This window comes from Strigops habroptila, chromosome 4 (assembly GCF_004027225.2).
Source record: "Strigops habroptila isolate Jane chromosome 4, bStrHab1.2.pri, whole genome shotgun sequence".
Lineage (NCBI taxonomy): Eukaryota > Metazoa > Chordata > Aves > Psittaciformes > Psittacidae > Strigops > Strigops habroptila.
The window spans coordinates 48,432,858-48,457,929 of record NC_046358.1 but is presented as its reverse complement, the minus strand read 5'-3'; the positions used below and the strand labels follow the sequence as shown (position 1 = coordinate 48,457,929).

General features: G+C 38.7%; 1 protein-coding gene across 1 annotated transcript; it reads right to left on the bottom strand.

Moving 5' to 3' along the window:
• Window positions 1-1,615: 1,615 nt before the first annotated feature.
• CHKA (choline kinase alpha) lies at window positions 1,616-25,072 on the bottom strand. The gene is made up of 12 exons (XM_030483760.1): window positions 24,566-25,072; window positions 20,433-20,544; window positions 13,160-13,213; window positions 9,058-9,171; window positions 8,306-8,439; window positions 7,941-8,045; window positions 7,513-7,571; window positions 5,784-5,871; window positions 4,799-4,907; window positions 4,216-4,322; window positions 3,789-3,870; window positions 1,616-3,031 (listed from the first exon to the last, which is right to left on the bottom strand). The coding sequence occupies exons 1-12, from the start codon at window positions 24,895-24,897 to the stop codon at window positions 2,972-2,974; spliced, it is 1,356 nt and encodes a 451-aa protein (XP_030339620.1). The 5' UTR covers window positions 24,898-25,072; the 3' UTR covers window positions 1,616-2,971.

Sequence of the window (25,072 nt, the reverse complement as noted above, 5' to 3'; positions counted from 1 at the left end):
CTTATTTGTCTCATTCTATGCCAACTACTCAGTGGATCACTCCAAAGTGGCAGCCAAGACTAACTGTCTGGCTAGACAAGGGATAGTTCCCTTAAAAAGTAAAAGGTTGGTTTTTTGTTGATTTTTAGCTTACACCAAAAGTTACATTTTCACCACTTAATAGCAAGTCCTTTAACCAGTGACTTGTGAGGCAATGTGGACACTAAGACAAGAATTCATGAAGTGGAAATAAAACCCAACAGTTTCAAGAGCTCAAACAGAAGTTGTATTTACAAATCAACTGAAAGGAGGATCAATCGGCAGTTTTAAACTGCCTTTATGAAAACAAACAGATCAACCATTAACTATTTCAGAGTTAAAAGCATTAAGAAACAACTATATTTATACTTAATCTTTGGAATATGGCTTCACAAGACAATATCCCATTACAGAAGTGCCAATACATTTAAACAGCTGTTTGGTCAGCTTATAAATTCGCTTTAACACTCAATGACTATGAGTAAGAGGAGACTGCTTCAGTTCCTGTTTGTCTACTGCAAGTTCTCAAAGAAAACTTAAAAGAACTTGCTCTTGCTAGGCAAATTTACCAAAAAGAAATCATACCAGGAAGAGCCTAAGCATTGCTCTCTGCTCCTTAGTTTTTACTTACCTGTGTTCCCACTAAGCCTACCGCACAGCATCTTTCTTTTTTTCTTGGGGGGGGGGGGAGAGGGGGGGAGGGAGAACCCCACCCTCTTTAAAATTGACATTACAAAAGGCACAAGATGCAGCATGTTTTGCTTTCCTTCTGGGCCTTTCCCTCCCCTCACCCTCAGAAATCACAGTAGTAATGCTGGAGTACAAACACAGTTCTGGAACTTGCCTTAAGCAGTGTTGCCAGGGAGCTTTATAGCTTACTTTCCTCTCAGAATTGGTATACGAGCCATCTCAACTCAAGAAAGGGCTTTGCCTCTGACGCAACCTTTTATTAGTTAGTGCTACTGGCTCTCCTTCCCCTTTTGCTTCCGAGAAGCTTGAAATGCAATGGATGAGGCAGAGGACAGTCAGTCTCCATGGGCTTCTTGAGAACTTGAACTTACTCTTGGAATAAGAGGCAGGGCTTCCTACAGAATGAAGAGCCGTTCTGAACTGTTTGTTTCCACCCCTTTCATTACCACTGCCATTCTCACTGGGTTTACTATGTGCAACAGTATGTGTTAAATGAAGCCTTTAGTAGCCTAGAGAAATTATCTGGTTATTCATACTACAAATACTTCACCTAGTGTGCCAGTAAAACTCAGTACATGCTCATAACTTCTGTTTTTAGGGTAGTTAACAGGACAGATACAGTAAAGTACTTAAACCTAGACCTTTTCCCACCTCAAACAATAGACTTCATTAACTGATCTTCAGTCTACTTTTCATCACTTGCTTTAACCACCTTTCTTCCTCACACTATTAGCATTCCGTTACACAATAAATGCTACAGTTAAGATATATATCCTGCACCATTGAGCCTAAAGCTTAGTCTGCCTTTGAAGATAAGCAAGAAAGCACTTCCAGCATAGATTAAGACCAGAAACAGCACCTATTTTATCCTGCAGATGTAACGAAGACTTCAGAATATCAACTATGATGGGTTTAAGTGCTTTATATTTATTATAAAGTATTAATAATTGAGTGTATGGAAAATTATTCTCTATACTAGAGAATAAAATGACAGCTTTTACAAGTTATACTATACAGTACATGAAATGCTGCACATTTTCTCAGCTGCTTGAAACAGTATCTGCTATACAAGTGAAAAAAGGGTAGACTTAGAAGTTTATTATTTATAATACAGTGTGTTAAAAAGCACAAACAAATAACATTCAAAATAAACAAGCTCCCAAAAATCTAAAGAAATCTTTAGATGACATGTACACAGATTATACTCAAGTTTCAATATACACATTATTGTTCCCCCAAGATGCTCCACTTTACTGGATTGCTGGAACATGATGACAATTGAAGGTGCAAGAAAAGCACCGCCCAAGCCACAAAAGCACTGGATAGGTAGATTAGCAATTTCCTGAAGTGTTCTCCACAGTCTTTGGCTCTACTATTTCTTACAGCCATACACTGTGGCAACACAAGAAGAGAGATGGGCTTCAATTACAAACATTGTCAATTGCAATCCAGTTATCTGGGGAGTTGCTAGAGCGATTCAAGGCACTCTTCCCAGTGCTGCCAGCCCACAGAACCCCCTGTGCAGGACATAGCATTTTAAGAGACAATCAGGTTGGGCTAAAGCATGTTCTTGAAGGACATGGAATGAACAATTCAAGACAAACTCCTCCAGAATGTCCAGTTCAAAGTTCATTCATACTTCACAGGCACACCAGCTTAAGAGAAACATTCATGTATATGTAGGTAACACTTTAAAGCACTCTGCTTCAATGTGTTTAGTTGCTTTACGGTTAAAGTGGTGTAACATATCAGCAGCTTTGAAGATAGTGTTCATGGGGCATGTTGAACCTAATCTCACAGTTAAGATTTTAGGCCTACTTCACAGTTTAACAGTTGTCTCCTTTGCTTTTCCTTCTCATTGAGAGGCAGTGTCTACAATGGATGATCTTTTACAACTGTTCCAACTTACAACATAAACCAGAATGCCAACACCCCCCCTAGAAAATGTACTCACAGTAACACTGTTCGCTCTGATGCATATGGTATTGACACTTAATTGTAAGCTTCTCCCATAATATAAAATACCTTCTAGATCAAAAAGATTTAAAGATATTGCACTGTTGTATTTTACTTTTGCCTCCCAACCTCATTCCAAGTATTTACGAAACTGTAAACAAGTCATTTTATACAGTACTGTACAGCTGCATTCCAAGAGACTGGAATTCAGTGACACCTTCGTTAGAGATACAGTAGCCTAAGCACAGTGTAAGTTCTGTCCAGCTGCCCTCTTCAAACAGTAACCAACAGGCCACTCCTCCCACATTCACACCTTCAGCTTCCTCTTCTGCTCAAAGTATGCATCAAATCTGGATAATGCATATTCCTGGAGAAATAAGAAACATTGAGTACAGTAAACAGGTGAGTGTTATTTGGGAGGGGGAAATATAATGAAGGTATTAACTGTGCTGCCTTCCCAATCCATCATCTCAATGCATTAATTAGCTCTTTTTGGGAAGGATAATCTCTCTAGAGGTGTTCTGGCCTCTTAAAATTTCCTCCAATCTTATTTCAACTCTACGACTATAAGCTGCTGTCAGCATGTCAGAAGAGAAATCAGAAACTAAAAAGGACAGCTTCTGCAATACTTCCTGCAGGATATTCAGAATACCTGAAAGTTATATCACTTTACCATACACTAAAGCATGTATCAAGAGTTAGACTGATCTGTTTCTCAAGTACAAGAAGCTACCTGGCATTGATATTGTTACATACTGAACATCAACATGTCTTTACACATGCACTTTGACTACTCAGTTTCAAAATTCACACTTACTGCATGCCAGCTTCCTTCTTGCACAGGATGTCTTATTGCAGAATACTACTTCACTGCAAGGCCTGACACAAGACTATAATCTCTCTACATGACAATTGGAAGTATTTCTGAAGCTTTTATGATCTGAAATATTCTTTACATCAAGGAATTTGCACAAACTACTAAATTTATTTTTAAAATTTTTACTCCACTTAGAAGGTACTAGTTGCAGTGAGAGGTCATTTCTTTTACTTGCTGATAATGTACCACAGGTTACTTAATAGAGGATACATTTTTACTTATATGAAACTGTGATTAAATAACTTACCAGATAACCAAACTCAATGGATGAGATCTTTGCTTGTATAATAGACCACAGACCCCAGAAGAAGTGTGATGCAAGGGCAAACCTGAAATTACAAGGTTATGTTTATTGAAATACCCAACACACCTTATTGAAATACCCAACACAACACCTTATTTCAATATCCTGCTAGAATAGCACTCCCTAGTTTGGAGATGTCCACATCTTTTTTCAAATATGACATTATAAAAATAATTCCATTAGCTTCCCCATGGTATTTTGTTTACTCCACTAAGTGTATATCACATATCTAAAGGTTACAAAGGACAGATTTTTCTTTACCACATATAAATTGCTTATAACCTCTCTTGGCTGAAGTTTCTTGACTCAGATATAAAAGAATAGGTAACACAGTGGAAGTTTCAAGATACAGTTGTGAAAGACAAGTTACCTGTTAACTTCTATCAGCACTTCTTCTTCTAGTTTGGACTTCTCTTCATTGCTCAGATTTTCAAAGCCATCATGGAATGCAGACAGGTAACTGGAGATAAAATGAAGCTGGAAGGCAAGTAAACAGAGTAACAACTCAGTCTCAAGACATATTTGCTTCTTTCAGAAACAGGCAGGCTTTTTAAAAAGTTGTCATTTTTTTTTTCCAAACATCAACAGTGCTGGAGTTATCTTTAAGATTAATGGCGGCTCTACTAATTACTTGGAAGTCTGGTTTAAAATAAGTCATAATATTAGGACAACAGATGACATTTTGCTACTGCCAATTAATTTCACAGCTGCAGTCTGGACTTTTTGTGGTGGATAGCTACATGGCACATAGTAAACATTCTATCCTGAATAGCTATCACGAAGTTTCTACAACTTTTAAAGCAAAGATAGTCAGGATTACACAAAGTGTTGTATTTAAGGAAGTCATGGATGAAAGGTCTTGGGACAGATTAAGTCCAAAACAGAATTGAAAAGAGTTGAGATTTGAAGACTGCAGATACTGGCATTTTATTAGTTATGTCTTATACGCCTACCTGTTGCTTCTTTGAAGGATATTTAAGAAAACTAGCTTTGAAGAATGGGTACTTCTCATATGTGTAATCATACATCCATTCACAGAAGTGATTTCCTATGTCAAATCCTCTGAAAAAGAGATAAAGACTGAGTACCTCGATATTTGAATACTAGCAATCTGTTTTAATCAAGCCTAAAAGCACAAGGCTACTTCGAACTTACTGCAGTTTTGCTAAAGGGGGTAGAGAATTGATGACAAGAATACAACTTTTTCGCAGGGTATTAAAATCAATTAGTAAAGATGGGCAATTAAGAATAAAAGCTATGAGCTACATGAAAATAATAGACTAAAATACCAAATTCTATATCAACGGAGACAGCTTTGCAGGCAAAAAGGTCATACTCAAAGTATTTAACATAGCCCACTTTTACATTACTGGACTTCAGGGTTCCATTATGTTCCAGCTACGCTAACATTTAGTGATACAAATGACTCCACACTTAGATCACCCTTAAACACAGGTTTCTAGATGACTGAGGCAAGAACAGAAAGCACTGTGTATAACCATGTAGTGAAAAACCTGGGACTACTCATACACACAAATGAGAAAGCCATCTGAAAGGGCTGAAAAAAAAAAAAAAAACCAACGCAAAAGCAAACCTGCCCTACATACATGTGTACATACAAAATCTACCATTTTTCTTATGCCCCCACTAGCAAGAAATTGACATGCAAGCAAGAAGCCATTTATGCATAAACAGACAAGCCCTCTAGTCCGGACAACCAAGGAGCTCCAACAGCTTTGACTCTGCTGTATGCCTATACTCAACACCATCAGGACCAGAGCTGTTTTGACTAGTTATAATTTGCTGTCCACCCCTAATAGAGCAGAGCACAACTCACTAGAACAGACAGGTAATAGACAGAATAAGCAGCACTTGCTCTCACTGTACCACATAAATAGTAATACACCTTCCTGTTGAATAGAAAATAAAGTGATTTACCGGTAATTATAGCTGCTGTATTCGAAGTCGATGAGCATCAGCTTTTGGTTTTCTGAATTCTCTCTGCCTTCCAGAAGCAAGATATTACCTGAAAATTTTTTTAGATAATACAGCATATTCAATGAAGTCCCAGGAAAATAGGAGGAAAGTAATACTTTGTCTTAAGAAATATTGTCCAGATAATCCCAGCTATCCCTTACGTGTGCACAGAAGAATGATAGAAAAAGCCGAGTTGCACTGGCTGTATACCAGCTCACCAAAAGTTGAGATATATACCACAAACCTTGTAAAGCTGAAAGCAAGAAAGTTCTTCTGTGCAGGCAGAGGTAGATTTATTCTCCCAAGAGTCCTGCTTCTTCAGTGTTTAGTTGGCAGCTAACTTGGATGACACTGTCAGCCTTAGTATGCCTTGCTGAATTGTTTCTTTCCACAGCTTGAGATATAAATTATGCAGATGTCTCATACCTGCATAGCACTATCACTGGTCACACTACACTTGGAACAGGAATTGCTTTTCAGCAGCCTGAAAGCCACAGACTGCTTTCTAGAATAGCAGCCACTTTGCTCTTCTAGTATGTGGCACAACCAGTACCTACAGAAAAGCTCATCTTTTCCTTTGTAACAGGAAGATTGCTTTTTCTGTCTTTCAATTCACTTTGTCACTTGTTCATAATTCATATGAAAGACATCAAGTTTGTCTCTGTCAAGTGTCAACTAGTAAATAAATCCATAGGAATTTCAATTTCTGCAATGGTTTGTCCCCTCTCCACGGGTACATCTGTTCTTTATTTCACACCCTCGAAGCAATAGAATGAGTACAGTATTTCCCCCCACACACACCCTTGCCTTGGAAATTTAGGTTACAAAGCTTGCCCCAGCCCTATCATGCTCTGACTCCTCTAGTATCACACCTTGCCACATCAGCACTGAGACCTCAAACACCACTACCAACCTAGCTCTTCAGACCTCAGATCAGCATCTTTTTCCCCTTGTGCTGCCTGTCCTCCAGGGCAATCCCCTTTCAGGCCAATTTCTCAGCCTTAGCTAGCAAGGCTGGGACTCCTGAGAACAAAACAGTCCTGCATATGGTCCTCATATAGCATTCTTCCAGCTCAGCCCAGCTGCCCACCGTACAGGTGGCAGGGAGCACAAACGCAGCATACCCAATACCTTTAGCCCTGCCTCCTTTTCATCTCTTTAGGGAAAGGACTCAGAAATTGTTATTCCCTCCATGACTCGCAGAGAGAACACACTAAAAAGAGGCAGATAAAGTTTTCCTAACACTTCCTACCATACAAGCTGAGAACTACTGAGTCAAACTACTCTAGTCTCCCATTTTCACCATTCATTGTACTTTTTCAGTATCTTTAAGGACTAAAGTATATCCTACCCTGATCATGTAATACTGCAGACAGCTAGGAAAAGTACAGTCTTAACAGACAACCCACAAGGTTCCCATCATCAACTCACATGTACTACCATAGCATGTGTACATGCTTGGCTTAATCCATTTATGATACTAGACGTTCTCTTAATTAGCCTAAAGGGTTGCTGAAGCCAATGGACTTTGCAACTGTTGCACACTAGGAGTGCATACACAGGCTGCTGTTTCAGGTCATCTTACAGGGTAGTATCTCAACAACATGACTATCTCTCAGAAAGCAAACAAATGACCAGAAAGGCTTAATACTGCATCACTTAACAAGGTCATGAAATACTAGCAGCTTACCTTCTTGACAGTCATTATGGCAAAATACAACTGGTGATGAAGTAGCTTCAAGCATAGCTCTGGAAAACAGCAATACAGGACCTTGTAACAAATGACTAAGTTCAGGTTCACTTTTAAGTAAAGAATGGAATTTGCTGTAAGAATTTGAAGTGCTGTGCATTTCTAGCAAGACCCTATTTTCTCAATTGGGAGCCCAAGACCAGGACAACAAAGTTGGACTTCACTCATTAGCAAGTCAGATCAGCAATTTGATCATACCAGCTTGTGGTCATAGAAGACTCAGGTTGGTTACAGAACCAAAACCAACCCCCAACTTGTAAAGTAAAATGAATATAGGGCATTATATTGTATAATATGTTTGAAAAAGTATACAAATTCATACTGAAACTTGCCTACCACTATCTTCCAATTTGCACAAATAAGCTTACCTTAGATTTTTCATTTCCTGGGGGAGATTGTAACTGAGGAGTTTGTTCAGTTTTCTTGTTCTGGATTCTCTGGTAAATTTAATCCTCAGCACTTGATTTAGGTATCTGTTAAGAACAGAGACAATAGTACCGCATTTGTGACAATAAGTATATTAATCTTCCCATACCAACATAAAAATCCAGAAAGTTCAAAAAAAGATACTAAAGAAAATGTTACTCTTTCTCAAGGTAGTTTCTCAAGTAACTATGAAACAATTTCTGGGTACAGTGAGAGCTTGTGCTCTCAGGCATTCAGGAAAAATGATCCGCTTATCAAAATTAAAACAGTTCACTTTTTTCCATACTTTAAAAATTGCATAACTTACTTTTCCATTGTTCCAAAAAGCCATTTAGGTTCTTTGTTAAATGGCATTTTCATGCCATGAAATCTAGCCATCTTCTCAGCTATTTCAGCAGATATGTCAGGTAAGCTTAGTTCTTCAGTACTTAGTTTCCTGCTCTGTAATAAAATACAGTATTCTTAAAAAGTAGTTAATGACAAAATCATGATTAATTACAAACACTAGCATTAGTCTCTATAGAGCATAGTATGAAACACTAGGATAGTACTCTAGCAATACACTTTTTTCATCCCAAATGAACTTGTAAAATTGCTGTCTTTGGGAAAGCTGAACCAGCCACCCTAGCTTACTTATGACTTGGTCAATTCTCTTCTAGATTAAGACCTGGGCCATATCACATCTCACACTAAAGATATCTTCAAAGCAGATTGGGTATAAATATACGAACATCAACAGCATCTGCTCTTGTTGCTGTTAAAGGAAAGTGTTATTCCATAGATTCCAATGCTATGTTTGGTATCTAACAGGTTTTTTACCTTCATTTATTAGTCCCTGCTACAGCTGAAGAGTTTTTAGATATCTCTCCCTGGCAAGAGCTATAATTGGGTTCTCCAACACCCACTATAACTGTATCAAGTTACCACTAGCAATTACTACAGGCTGCCAACTATTCCATTCCCACATCCCTGCTTTTCCAGGCAGTCCAGAGGCTGCCTTCTCATGATCAATTAAAACAGCTAACAGCAGCCCACTAACTAATCATGAACAGAACTTACAGGAATGAATTCCTCCAGTCGCCCTTGTGGAAAGATTCCGTACAGCTTTGGACCAAGAGCTCTCTCTGCAAGAATGGCAAACATAACACTTTCCAGAACCATGGCTTCTGCCCCCTACAAATAAAACAATAAATTTTTTCAAAAATTAAAGCATTAGTTGATGCTTGCACAGAAATGATTTTAGGTGTGCACAATAGCTAAACTGCTACAAAGCGAGAAATTTTAGTGTCAGCTTTAAAAAACAGACTCAATATTTTGCTAACCAAAGTTTGACTAATAACAACACATAGTTAGCATGGAAGCAATACAAATATTTTGCTTTCAATTTTAAAGCCAGGGAGGAAAATCTATTACTTAACAGGTACTGTTGGTGGGCCAGGTCAAAGGAAAGCTATGCAAAACACAGAACACCCTCTCCCTAACCTGTGGGAACTCTGCAAATTCATTTCCTGAAGGAGTTTATCCCACTGAAGCACAGCACAGGAACTATAAATATTATCCTTGGCTATTTTAACACACTTGGGAATACTGCCTCACAAAAGGACATTTTAACTATGCAAGGGAATGAAGTGAACAACTAAACTACCCAATTTTTCATTTAGAAGAATGACTTAACATTTGTTTCTGGTTGAGCACCTTTTTTTTTTTCCCTAAAGAGAACATGATTTAAACTCCCGCTAAGGAGCAACTGTGTGTGAATAAATATTCTTTCTTTGCTATCTCCAAACATTCCTCAAGTTCCAATAACTTTTCTTCAAGGTTTTCCTTACATCAATAAACTCAGTCCATAACAGCCACAAGCAGATAGCTTTTTAATATGAAACTTAAAAAAATTAATAGAAGAGCCACAGTATAAATCACTACTTCTAGCAATTATGTTAACTGGAATCCAGCTGTACCCCAATCCTAGATGTCTGCTAAGCCTCTGCCTACTTTTGAGCAACTCATCTCGAAGCCTGACCCATGACACTTAAGCTTAAGAATTAAGAGCACAAAGTTAAGAAAGTTCTCAGATATTTCAGATTACAAAGCCTTCAGCATTTATGTAGTCACTGCAGTCCCAGACAGTAAATAACTCTTTCCATACAAGTTCCACTCTTGAGTACACTCTATGCAGCTCTGTTGATAAACTGTTTTTATTACTGGCCCACACCTTATTATTGTTGCATCTTCAAGAACTTGTAGCATTTCATATTGAAGTGTAGAAAAAAACCACTCATGTAATTATGTTCCGAGGTATTAAATCTAATAAAGAGTCATCAAGAGTATCAATTGGGAATTTAAGGCAATCTGCAAATGAATGCATTGTATCCATGTCCTCCCATGTTTTCCCATCTCAACTCCAAAGCAGAACTAATGTACCAAAGATACATATTTTTAATCATTTCATATGCCCTCACCACCATGGATCTGAACTTTTCACTTCAGTTCTGAAGCCCAATGCCAAGAACCAAAAAGCAAATTAGATACAGGTTATTGAGTGTCTACTCCTTTATTAGTCACTGTTGAATTTGTCTGTGCCTGGTACAACACCAGATGTTTTAGAAGTCTGATTACAGCAATCCTGTGGGCTGATCCCATTAAAATATCAGTTCCTTGTTTTTGCATCTTACTGAAAAAACAACTCATGATACTTGGATAACAGCAATTGCTAAAGAAATGTTCTTCATTAAGAAGTCCCTTAATGCATCAGAAATGACAACCAATTAATTTCCAATTACTCTACGGTGCACTTATGGGTTATTTCTGACATGATTAAAAATTTAGAACTTCCAGATAATCCACAACCACATGATTGCAAGTTTGTAAACTTCTCTGTCAGTGTTAACAAGAATGGCTGCTTCTCCCCATGAAAGATACGGTTCAAGGTTTAAAAGCACAGGCAAGTATTACCTAAAAGCAGCAGTATAAGAATATTCAAGTTGGAATTCTCTGATGCTGGACAATTAAAAGACAAAAGTTTAGAGCACCAAAAGAACTTTCTCTAGCAGAATGGTCACTTCAGAACAGGTCCAGTGAGAGCTCTGGAATAATACCATCTATGCATCTCAGTCATAAAGACTTCTCCTTCATAACACTTGCTAGACCTTTTACCAAGTCTCCACTTCATACGCTACTGTCAAGAAGAGTTGTGTAAACAAACTAAAGGACATTAGAAAATTCTATAGAATACTTCATATGGACACTGAACAAATCTAGGTATCTAACTCTTCAGTTAAATGTTCACCTGATTACTTCTCTAAAGAATCAAGCATCGTAACTCACTAAATCGTGTATCTCAATGCCTTCAAATACTTTGCAATATGTTTATACTGCCAAGACAACAATCTATTGCATTAAGCTCTGAAGTCCTCAATTTTCATCAGTTTCAAAGAGATGTAACCATGAGCACTGGTATTTAAAACAAGCTTCTGAAGAAGATTTGACCACTCACACTTTTAAATGAATTCTTGGAGTTGAATGTTGCATTTCAAACCTAAAAACTATAAAACATTTTACAAGACTATTCCAATATGCAACTCCCATTCAGGCAAGGAGAAATCAAAAATCTTTCTATACTTCAGCTAGAATTGCAGCTTCTTTATTCTTGCTTTGACAAAAAGCTCACTATAAAATACACCATTTTAAGGAAAATTACCCCTATCTATAGCAAAATCAAGGTAAAACAAAGGTAACCTCTATTAAAAGACCTTATGAGGTGACAGAAGACTAACCCATCTCTAGTCACAGTTGTCAAACACCAGGCAGCTCAGAACAGCTACAATGCTTCTGGCTAGTGAACCAGAACATTCTGGGATTACTCAGAGGTTTTTCTTGTCTTCAAAGGATGACACTGACTCCTCTGATCAAACCTACCCACAATTTTTACCTAGACTCAAGAAAATTAACAAATCTACCCTGACAGGAATTTTTGAGTACGCTGATCCAACAGTGAAGTTCCAGCACTATGAAATTAATAGTAGAAAACAATAACGTACCAGCCCAGAATCAGTATTTTCAGGCAACACACACACACACAGTTCTGAAGTTCAAAGCTTTGCTTCCTGTACTGCAAAACATCTAGGAGCCGCTGGCACCAGGGAGGGACTTGTTTGGATTTTTGTTTTCTTTTATAACTTTCGGAACTTTCTTTTACTGGATTGGGGCAGGGGAGAAAAAAACCAAGCCATCTCCATTTCTCATTTCTGAAGAAAATTGAGGAATCAGATCAGTACATTTTTCAGTTCAGTCTTTGTTCAACTGATTGGAGCTGTTCCAGTAAACTAAACTGCAAGTTCAACAAAACCTCAAAAGTTGGCATTGAACAACAAGAATTTTAAAACCAGTTTTAACTCCCTAGGAAAAAAAAAAAAATGCTTGAACTGTTTCAGATGGCATTCCCAGAAGGCACAAAAATACACGGGGAGAAAACCAGCATTTAACTAAAATGTACTTCTCCCTAATCACTGCCAAAACCATTACAGAGCTGAAAAATGACAGTACATAAGCAAAGAATTTGGCTAACATGCTGCAATGTTATCCCTTACTGGGAAAAAAAATACTGCCATGGTAAAAATCTAAATTATCAAATTCTGTTCAGATGGTTTTATGAAAAATTACACTCAGCTAAACTTTATCCTGCATGAGCAGAAATGGTTCCAAATACAAGTACTTTAAAGTTTGCAGAACAGAGATGACCCATGCACAATGCTAATCAGAAACACTTCCTATTTTAGAGAAGTTTTCCCTCCCCCAGCTATACATACTTTCCTCAGAAGAGTTCATCAATGTATTCTAAAATAGGGATTAGTACTGCTAAAGAAAAAGCCTAGCATAATAAATAACAGTACTAACACCAGTGCTCACAATGGTAAGAAACCATTTAGGGTAGAATTGAGGGGGTGTTTCTCAATGTGGTATGCTTAAATCTTTCCAAACTATGTACAGACACTCACATTATAATGTTACTTCTATGAGCAAATCTATTTCTTCATTACTGTTTACAGTTTCTAGGTACAGCCCAGACACCAGGTGGAATAACTACTGGTTTAGAAAAAGCAGGATCACCACATTCCTCTATCATCTATGAAATTCCATGAAATAAGCAAATTTAATTACTCACTTGCAAGTCATTTTCCTTCTGGGACTCAACAGAATCTCCTTTATTACAGGACCTCTATGAATGAGAAAAAGCAAACACAATGAGAAGATGAAATTTAACATGATTAACCTGCAACCACCAGAACAAAGGGAGTTGAAGTGCCAGCTACAATTAACTAGATGTCTCAACACTGTCTCGATCTGTGTCAGCTACAGCACTAGTATCCATCTGACCTCTGACCACCACACTATTCCAACAATTCCAAAATCTTTCAAAAGGATGTGCCACTGAGACCAAGCTACTCCTGTAAATAGCCTGAGAGTGGATTTTCAGGTATGTTTTTATTGTTTCCCAGTATTTCAAAACAAGATTTCAATGTAACATAAGCTTAGAGGAACATTTTCAATTAAGAAAATTAAGTCCCTCTGCATGACACCTGGGATGATACTCTTCTTTGCATCCAAAGCACTTAAGAGACACATTACAGAGATTACATAGAAGCCTTAGAAGGGCTATTAGAAGGGGCATGTTATGAAGCTTGCAAAGCACTTCCTTTTTTTTTTTCTATTACCCGGTTTTCCAAATTTCTTTTGACCAGGATTTCCTTATTTACAGTATGCTGTCTAGACTATCTGTACAACGTACTACTGGCCATGCAAATCCAAGATTTTTCTTCAAATGAATGCTCATGTAAGCTAAAGATGTCTCAGTAAAAACTGCAGCGTACTGGCAAAACTTTAACGAATTCCATGCATAATGTATTGTGGTAGGTTTAACAGTCATTACAAAGCAGTTTCAGAGCATCAAACCATACCCTCAGCAACTGAACCCTCAATGGCACATGCTTTTAATAGAGCTGCACATTTTAAATTCAAGATGTAATAAACCCCTTGTCCTTTAAAGGGATTGAAGGCAAGGAGAAGAGAAAGCAAATATTTGCTTAGAATTAGTGACAGTTTCTGGCTGCTATTTATGTTGCAATTCCACCGTTGACTGTTTAAACCAGACTAGCTTTAGAGCCCCATAAAGGTAGCCTGCATCTCCACCTTCTGAACAAAAGATTTGATTTATAGAACCATGTGCATACCTTTCTGTTCCAAAGCTCTAAGAGGTCCAAAACAAGGGTGGAAATATGAACTTAATGGAATACAGTTAAGCAACACCAGCTGCCTTAAGTACAATACAACAAGCTAATGATTTACACGAGCTATATAGTTACAGTATTTCAGAAGCATAGAAGAAGTATAGTTATGAATCGATGGTCTTTCAGCAAGTACTTCCCATTCCACTAGGATAATAAGTTTAAAACAAGACAATATGAAAACTACTATTAGTTTACAGTCCTTTCAAGGAAATTAATAAAGCCAAAACATACTCACTAAAGCTAAATGCATAACTACTCAATAGTATTAAAGTGATTTACAGAAGGCTTCTCTGAACAAGCATGTCCTACATCAATACCACTCTTGCATCTTACAGATTTTTCTTGAACAGTCAGAAAGTTACTCACCATCCAGGAGTCTTTCCTGATTAATGGTGCTCTCAGAACGGTTCAGTTCATCAGAAGGTAAGCAGATAAGGCTTTCCCCTAGAACCTGAACTGGCATCCACTTTCCAGAAGTCATACTGTATAAAGAGCTAGCCAGTTCTACAAGTCCACCTCAAATTAGTGTTGGAGATCACCTAATGGCATCCACCATGCCATTAGAAAGAGACAGTTAAGGATGTGTACTGCAGTCTCTTCAGAAAAGGAGACTTCTGTGGCATCCCTTCCTCTTTTCTGTTCCCTCAGCATGGAGCATTAGTGTCCAGAGGAGAATGAAAAACAAAGTAGTTTGTAAATAACTTGCAAATATGAATGGGAGCTTGGAGAGGATCAGTCTTCAGAAGTGGCCATGTACTCAGCCTAGAATTAGGAAAGACTTCGGTACATGTGGTCAAGGAGAATTAAGCAGGATGCAATTTTCTTTAACATAAGTTTAAGAGTTTAACTGATATTAAAGTGGTAGGAAGGATTGTTTTCTGGCTGCATGATTACTTATGAAAACATTAGTTCAAAGGGAAACATCTCATACCATGAGGTATTTGATCTACATATTTAGCTCATGTTCTTGGCTACACCAAGAAAAACTTGAGTTTTTACATAAGATCTAATAGCTCACTCCAACTTACTCAAATTCCGGGAGCTACTTACTTCAACAGCAATGAGGAGATTTCAATTACTCAAATATGAGAATGATTTAATAACTGCTGAAGGTTTTAAATCATTCTATATGGAAATATTAACTTAAAATGGCCATGTTCTACATCTTTAAGATTTCTTTAAATGTTTGTTCAGTACTTTTATTGTGGGAAGGTTTATTCTCAAAGCAGATCAAGAAAGCTTACTACAATTTTCGTAAGGAAAGTCAGCTATTTGCACAGACAACAGAAGTTGTTATGTAGTTTATTTTGTGATCATGTACATTGATTTTAAGGGAAGAAGCTTCAGGTATAAGATGAAAGTCCTAGAATTTGAGACACTGCACATTTCCTGATGTGTGATCAGAAGATGACAAGACTTTTTATACATCTGGAAGTTTGACACACAAAATCAAGTTCCTAATTTTCTCCCTAATGCACAAAATCTATTGCTTATAGCTGAAAGATGAGCCCCTAATCAAAAATCTCAAGTGATGCTTGGCAGGAGAATTCTGTATAGAGGAGGAACTTCCAATTTTTTTCCCAAATAATCCTTAGCTCTGCCCACAAATTTGAATCCTACATTATAACTCCATTTTTCTGAGTTTACTCAACTTTGGTAGTTTTCAATACTTCAAAATACCAAAATACTTTCAAATAGACAAATCCCTAGGAATTTGTATCACAAGGAGTTACAGCACATTACAAAGAACTGCCTGAGAGGTTAGAGACAACCTACGCAGGAGAAACTTTTCTTAATTCTAGAAGCTGTTGGAAAACATTGATTTGAACTTCAGGGAATGGGAACACAAACAGTTTTAGATTCAGCAATAACTATTTCTGCTTCTAAGAATCTGACATTGATCACTGATCCCTGCCAGACCTGAAGGAACCGATACCGATTTGATGAAGTCCTAGAATCTAGTAAGTGAAGAATAATTCACAGTTCAAGTCTTACAAAAGCCACAAAGATGTCTCTAATCCTCTACATTGCAAGTTACCATTCTCTTATGAGGGAGCAGAGGAAAGGAAGGGGCAGTACTTTGTATTTTGTTATTGCTGTAAACATTCAGATGGACAGACAGTAGCTGGTGCTACTTAAGCCTTCTTTTTAAACAAAGAAATCCAGTACTAAAGAAAATGAAAGCTGTAGAGAATGCTCCAACTTCAGAGATCTCATACTATACCGTGAATCGTGTCTGTCACCTGGAAACCAGAGTGCTCTAGGCACGATCGCATGGGCAAGCCTGCAGCAGAGAACACATGCATATACAACTAAAGTGGTACATTACCCCCAGAATACCCTTAACGCCACCCAACACAAATATATCCCCGTAAGAGGTGCTTGGTTTCTGTCAAGCCGTCTGCCAGTGCCAGGGATTTGTAGTTACTCCATGCTACAAACAGACATGGACACCAACAACCACAGAAGACGTTGATAATTACAGAATTACAGTTACACAGCAGTCTGCATTTTATTTAGTTACAAAAAAATAAAAAGGCAGCAAGGCAGGTATGGAAGGAGATTAGCCACAGAACTGTGGCAACCATTTATACTTATTTTGCATCTGCTCACATAGAAATTGAGGGACCAGAGAGGAACATTCGGTATACTGGTTTGGTTTTCCTCATTTATATACAAGATTTTGTTTTGGCTGTTGCAAAGGAACAGAGCCCCATTGAATCAGAGTTCAAGGTTCTTTTGACATGTGTAAAAAGAATGGGAATCAATCCCCAAGTTACCTTTTGATAGGTGAGCCTCAAAGAAATTCACCTTAATTTGAGGGGGTTTTGGTTTGTTTGGTTTTGGGGTTTGGGTTTTTTTTTTTTCTTTTGCTGATGCTATTTTATGTTGAAATCCTACCAGCATTTCTAAGATGTTGGAAGTTTTGGTTGTTCTGAATTTAAGTAGGAACACTACAATGATCTGCATATGAAATCCAATCTTAAAAGTCCGGACATTGAAGGGCATATTGTTGTAGAATCTTTTGTTTCAGTTTTTTGACACTGATATAGCCAACAGTTGAAGACACTTTGTCATGAGGAAGTTTTACTTAGATTTACTTTCAATGTTCCCCTTTAAATTTAACAACTAAGCTGGAGCAAGAATAAGTGAAGCAGAGTAAGACATTTCCCTTTTTACAATGTAAAACATATCTGCATTGTGCCTCAAACATTTGAGTTTTAATGTGGTTAGTACTTTAACCTGTCACAAGCACAAATACTTGTCTTAAAAAAAAAAAAATAAAATATGTTCTGCTCAAGGATATACTCAAGAGAAGTCCTTGATTTTAAAACACCCATGCCAGTGTGACCATTCATAATAATGGCCGAGCCAACTCAGTTGACGTCCCCCCAACCCCCCCCGAAACAGTCATGCACACAAAAAATTGGCTTAAACATATTAGCTATGACAGAGGAAGGCAAAGCCTTCCCTGTGTGGCAGCTTTAGCTAACTGGCATGGTTTATATTGGATGAGTTTCATGTACTGACATTTGTGTCTTCCAAGATTCATAATAAGCAAACTGGGGCTATTTTCAAACTGCAGAAAAGGTTCCTTTAAAAGGTGGCTCAAAGAATTATGGTGCCAGCATCATACATTCTTAGGTTAGTATTGGGTATCTATTTTTCACTTCTATTCAAAATTATAACTTCAACTTGCTTTCTATATGTACAACAATTTGGTGCAGATTGCTACAGATCTGTAGTATTTACAGTAAAGAAATAAGAGCTGGTATTATCACTGTTTTGTGCTCCAATTTCAACAGAAAGTAAAACGGACAAGAGTTAAAACATGCTACAAAGGCTTAAACGAACAAGTTGTAACTACTAATACCCAGTGGCAGTTACAATTAAGTAATTGAAAATTACATTGCAATTTTCACATAAGGTCTCAAAACTCAACTTATTTAGGCAGTGTCCCTTAATTTCTATAGGGCTTTAAACTTAAGCAACATTACTAAAAAAATAGCAAGCTACTCCCTCTTAACAGGCTTGACCTAAGATTCTGCTTACGCCACCCAGAAATTCTTAAGAATCTTAAGTGAGGTTTTCAAAATACCCCAATAAAACAGTTTGCTTATATTTTAACTTGCTTTTAGGTAGAGGGACTGGAAGAGACAAATGTTTTTTGACAAAAATTGTGAACCTCAATGCAATCTGAAAGTTTTACCTTAGGACTTTCTCTGCTTACTTAACCTTTAGAGAACTGCACCAACAAGAGCAGTCATTTCACTGCCACTATGGAAATAAAGGAAGTTAGACATCTCGAAAGATCCTTCAACACCAAGAGTAGAAAGGTTAGAAAGTTATGAACACACTTTCAATTTTCAAACCAAATTAGTTCTGATTTTAGAGCCCCAAATTTTATTTTGATTTCCTCAGTGGATAGGGGCACAGAAAAGGCAAGTTAAAAAAAACCCAAACTCTCAGAAAAAGAGGGCAACAAAATTCTGGAGTCTTTTCCTTTGAAATACAAGGGAAAGGCCACATTTCTTCACAGCTCTTGGGCAGCAGCAGTTCTATCACTGGGGCAGTTTTACAGCCCATATTCCTACTCAAGCCTTCTACATGGAAGTCAACATTACATTAAAGCCACTAACAATTCTGAAAAAAATTCTTCATAGCAACTTTACTAGTCATTTAGAAAACGGTTTCTCACCAGTATTTTTTTTACTTTGCTTTTGGTTTCTCTAAACTAATGGGAAAACTATTTAAGCTTGAATTAATGAACTTCTACACACTTATCTTGTTTAACAGTTTAACTTTCCCAATACACATATGGTGGTGTAGCCAAGCATTTCATGCTATTTCGAACCACTGGAATTGGGTTTTTTTGTTTGGTTTTTTTAGGGGTTTTTTTTTGTGTGTGTGGGTTGTTTGTTTGTTGGTGGTTTTTGGTTTTTTGTGGGTTTTTTTTTTTTTTTTTTAACTTATTTCTGCTAAAGTCTGCTACCATGGGAAAGTTAATACCTCACATAGTATAATAAAAGAACATTTTAAAGCCAGTTAAGTGACAGTATCCAATGAGATTTTTTAATAGTAAGTTTGGCCAATGCAGCAGAAGTGGGAAGGATGGGCTGAAATTTCAGGAACAGTCAATCTTCTGCAGATATCAGATCAGTTTTTCAAAGCAAGTGATCAAGTATTGAAAAATATCAAATTAATGCTAATAAATCCAGACCCTCTAAGTCAAATAGAAACTATTGCCAACATCCTAATTTTATGAAACTGCAATTTTTCGTAACATTAAACGCTTACGATTATTTACAATATAATCAAGTGTCTAGCAGAGATGGTCAAGAATATCTGCTGTACAGTCCTATGGTAACAGCCTGTAAGCTTTAGAAGAGTTAACCTTACAAAATGTTCTTGATTTAAAACCTTAAGATTTGAAATAGATTTGCCAACCACTTCTCAAGGTTTGACAAGTTTCTATGCTTATCTACATTTTACTAACCAAATGAAAGAAAAGTAACATTAGAAGAGTTCGACAAACATCTGGTTAAGCTTCTATGCCAGCTATGAGGCATATCATACATTTAGGAAAGAATGTTTTGGAATGAGATGGCTGTACGGTATTAATGTCTGTGCTTCATTTTTACTCTAACACTGTAGATCAAATTTTCCAGCAACACAATTACCCATGAGATCTAGTAAAATGCTTGAGCACTATACAAGTTTGACAAAGCCTTCAACTTTAATCTCCAAAATTCGTAAGTGCTACCAAGATTAAAATTAAGCAGTTTAGTCTCTTGCAATCTTGCTAGTTATGCCAAAGTCCTACACGCTGTACAGAAGCAATTTTAATGACTTTTCTGAAACACCACAGTCCAAGCTTAACACCATAAACAAAACATTACTGATCAAACGGACAGCAAATGAGCCTTCAGCTGATACACACCAGTCAGGATCTGTATGGAAAGGAGTGTAAGTTCTAGACAATAACAAACTATAAAGAAAACTGCTTTAAGCTAGCAATCTACCCCACTATGACACATTCCCAAAAGGATAAAGCCGAACACACTTGGTGTGTCACAAATGAAGATCTCCAAAAATATTATAATTAAGCTACAGAAACCCTCCCACTCCCAAAGCTCTCCATATACTCACCATCTGCAGGATTGCACCATATAAGCGCAGGAGAACTTTCCGTGGTTCATCTGCAACCATCTCAATAGTATCAGGTAGCGAACACAGAAACAGCATGTTGCTGAGGCCACCTCTATCAAGAGAAAGGCAAGTTTATCAGCTAACTTGGATGAGCATACATGTTTCATTTTCTACAAACTAGAGGCATACTAATCATCCTTTCAGTACAATTAGCTGATCTACTCTGAGAAACAATTATCCAACAGTACCAATAACTCATAACACCACAAGCCCTCAAAAAAAAATGATAGCTTCTTGTTTCTTCATGTATAGTTCACTATCAAGACCTATTTGATCCAAATTACAGCTCAAGCTATGAAAAAACTGATATAGGCAAGTAAGATAATATGTAGACTTCAGTTAATTATTTTCAGGACTTCTGGGAAGTGATGCTGGAGTCTCATCAGGTAAAACTGGCTGCAAAAACAACCAAGGTAACAGCAAAATAAACTTAAAACCATACAGTGAGTATAAACCCCTAAGTTTAAATTAAGAGCTGGTATCACTTGGATGGCAGCTACAAAGATTAGCTATGAAGATTTAACCTGAATACCTGTGCTACAGCATCACTGATGAAAGTCCTATTTATGTTATCATTCTTAAGGACTCATTTTCAAATATTGAAATTCGCAATTAAAGCAGTTCTTTAAAGAAATTGCTTATGTATTTGACAAAACTAAAGTCACCCTCAGAATCTTACCAGCTAAGACACAAACTAGGGAGTCCTGTGCTTCAGTCATTCAGGGGTTATATAACCATGCCAGCTTTTCATACAATTAGTGTTTTACAACAGTGTTCTTAGAGCAAGAAGTAACAGCGTTTTTTTCTACAGGTTTATAAAGCTAGATAGATACTAGGTTAGAGAAATGAAGTTTCTTGATTTCTAGTAGCCTGCTAAGAAATCTAGTCTATTCAACCCACATTTTCTTTACTACATTGTCTTTCTGCACCTTATCAATGTGTTCATTAACAAGTTTTCAGATTTCCCTTCTGCAATACATCTTCCGCTATTACTTCTTCCTCTGTCAAGAGGAAGAAGTACCAAAACATCTCCTTTACTTGCAGAAGAGAAATGCAAATCAGCTCTACTGAAAAAAAAAAAAACAGAAAAACCAAACAAACAAAAACCCCAACAAAAAAAACCCCCAGAAACTTGTCTGTCATGCCATTAAAGAACAAACTTTCAAAACCAGATACAATCCAAGTATAGTAGCTAGCAGCAAAAGGGGTGAGTAGCACAGATTTTAAAAGCAAGTAATTTTACTTGTAGCATGATATATAACTCACTGTAGTAACTCTAGAATTTAATAAAAAGTACCTGTGTCATGCTGTGATTTCCTTCACACAGTAATGCAGTTTTTCACAACACCCAAAAGGTAAGTATTTAATATTGCCTTGCAGTAAGCTTTGATTTCAGGAATCCATGGCAAATCCAAAATGCAGCATTTAAAATGTTCTTAGTCTTAACTTACACTCCTCTCAATGCTTTTTCAAATATTTTTCTGGATTCTCTTACAACACAGTGGGGAAGTAGTAAAGATTTTCTGGAGGAAAAGGCTACCAAGAAGTAGTCAACCTGTATGTATTTACTGGGAGACAACACAGAAAAGGACTGGCCTACATATCCAAAGTCAGTAACCGAAAAGGAAAAAAGAAATCTCAGGAAAATAGGGTAAAACATCCATCACACACATGCTCAATACAGAAGACCAAAGAGAACCAGATGGCTTGGCAGGCATCCAAAAAAAAGGATGTTTAGAGACAAGAGATACGAAGTAACTTTGAACCATGAAAGTGAACAGGTAGAAAAACCAGACAGATGGAAAGGACATCAAGCGAAAAGCAAAGCCAGACTATTCAGACGCAATCAGAACAACGGTTAGTTACACCAGCTATGTTCCTGGCTTCATTTAAACTGTGCTAGACAGTTTTTTCAAAAACCATTTCCTATCTTTTCTAAGTCTCTGATGTACACTTTAGTTCTATTTACATATCAATATGTTCAAACACATTGAAACCCACTTTACAAAAAATACTGGGAGAGAGCTCAAAATCCTGTACAATTATCTTAAACACATGCTCAGCCTGCATACAGTGCATGAAAGCCCAGAAACTTTTTTTTTTCCCCACACCTCTCCAGCCAAACAGGAGTATCTTATTGAGGCTGAACTCCATTAAACAGAAGTTTCACTACAGTTTTATGCACTGAAGACTTCAAAAGGTACTAATTAAGTAAATCCATATGGGAGTCTAATAAAAGGTATTGTTCTCCTGAAAGGTCAGTAGATTCAGCAGCCTGTTTAAGGGTCAAAAGGGCATATCTCACTCATACAGATAAAGCTAGTAGTTAGTCTACTGCTACAAATTACTTAAAGAGAAGCCCTTACAAAAGGGCCACCTACTTTCAAAGCCTCTGTAGCTTTCCCCAAAGCACAGACACAGCAGTTAGGTGTGCTTATTATACTTGCATTCTCAATAGATGCAAAACTATTTCTTCGCTCTCAAGCAATAAGGACTAGACCACTTCATCCTATGATGGCAAGTACTTAACAGCTGCTCATGAACATGATTTGCACTAATGCAGACGAAATGGCAATACTGACAGACACTGGAGAATGCACAGAGCACTTCTGTGAAACTAGATCAGCAAACCAATATGATGCATTCTACATGTATAGAAGTGGCAAGAAGACTTTTGCCAAAGTAAACGCAACTGCCAATCAGCATGGTTTTACACATTCTTAAATTTCAGCCCATCCTTTATTCCTCCCAATCCAGAAACCATCAAGCCATTCCAAAGTGGTGTCTCAGAGGGGAAGTTTCAAAAAAAATGCAAGAGTATCTGTGCTAAACCCTAAGGCTTTAGAAAATAAGTACCAAAGTCAGCAGCACACAATAATAAGGATGAAAACAGAATTAAGACAGTCAGATTACAGACATTCTCAAACTAGTCTACTACCTAGGAACAGATCAGCCTTCTAAAAATTCTTCCCCTTCATAAACTTACTACGATCATGTCAAGTGAGAAGAAATTATCTAGAAATACAATCTGTAGTGACTTTTAACCAGTTGCTCATTTTCGTTAAGGCTTTTAAAATACATTTAAAAATGAGCACGATGGGTTTTCATTATACTTTTATGTGTCAGAGCTTTGTCAACAGTTTATGCTCTTTTACCTAACTGGGGGCAGACTTACTTGTATTTCATGTATCAACAAAAGCAGAAACGCTAGGAAGGCAAACTAGGGACTCAAGGGAAGACGCTTACAGCCATACCTTTTGAAACCGTATGTGAACTCTACACTTGACCAAGCACCAAGATGCTGGACAAGCAGTCTGTAAAAACACAAATCTCAGCTAACGCTGGTTTGAATAGCATGCAGGACTATTTAATTCTGCAAAGAAGGCAAAACTGTCAAACACACTACATAAGGCTTCTAGAACATCCCCAATTTACATATTTTTGCTGCCAACGTGCTGAGTCACAAGTACTTGTTACTATATATATATAAAAAGATGACTCACACCACCGATACACCGCATGTACCTGCTAACTTCTGAATTTTAGCACCGCCAGGGCCATGCCAAAAAGCACTTTCATTCTCAGGAGGGAGCTCCGCACCCGGTGCAGCGGTTTTTACCGGCTCCATCACTGCTACCGTCAAGGTCCCTCCCCCGGCTCAGGGCGGAGGCGCTGCCGCCGCGCTGCAGCACCAGGCACCTTGCACCGGCAACCCCCCCGGGCGGGTGTACGGGGTGTCCTGGGGAGGGTGTGTTTTGACGTAACGAACCCAGAGCCCAGGGGCCTTTCACCTCCCCCGGGGGGAGACTCCCCGCACTGAGGCGGCGGATCCAGGTGGCCTCGCCCTGCCGCACCAAGAACGAACGCGGGAGGCGGATGCGCAGCCGCCCGCCACGCGGGAGCCAGTCTGCTCCGCTCCGCCTGGAGAAGTGAATTTAGGAAGCATTGCAATAAAAAAAAGAGAAAGGAGACGCTCATCTCCCGCACCTCCTGCCTCAGGAAGCGGCTCGGACTCCAGCCCCGCCCCCTCCTCACGGGGACCGGCCCCGCCCCCCCCCGTCCCCAGCGCTGACCTGATGGGGTTGATGCGCAGCTGCTCCTCCCGCAGCCCCCGCCAGGCCCCCGGCAGGAACTCCTTGCACCACAGATACGCCTTACGCCGCGTCCGGGGGTCGAGCGGCGGCTCCTCTCCAGGCGGCGGCAGCAGCAGCGCGGAAGGCGGGGGCGTGGCACCCCCACCCCTGCCCGCCGCGACGAGGTCTTTCCGCTCGGGGTCGGCGTGAGCCAGCGGCGAGGGGGGCTGCCCGGCGGCGGGTAGGACGACGCCCCCTCCGCCGGAGCTGCAGCCCAGGAGGAGCCCGAGCGGGGAAGGGTCGCTCTCGCCGTTACAGAACTTGGTTTTCATAGCGCGAGGCGGGCGGGCGAGGAGGAGACGGCCACGGGGAGCGGGCGCGGCGGCCGTTAGGGCGAAGAGCGGAGGGGCGGGCGGGCGCGACAGCTCACGCGCTGTGTCGCTCCCACACCTCGCGTGCGTCCTGCCGCCGCGAGCACCAGCAGTGAGTGAGCTGCGCGCTCGCGCC

What these genes read in the sequence shown, in the direction of transcription:
- CHKA (XM_030483760.1), bottom strand. Translation starts at nt 24,897, where the DNA reads ATGAAAACCAAGTTCTGTAACGGCGAGAGCGACCCTTCCCCGCTCGGG. An exon ending in CTGCGCATCAACCCCATCAG is followed by an intron (nt 20,545 to 24,565) that starts GTCAGCGCTGGG and finishes TTCTCTTGATAG; the next exon opens with AGGTGGCCTCAGCAACATGC. An exon ending in CCATAATGACTGTCAAGAAG is followed by an intron (nt 5,872 to 7,512) that starts GTAAGCTGCTAG and finishes AAAAATTTTCAG; the next exon opens with GTAATATCTTGCTTCTGGAA.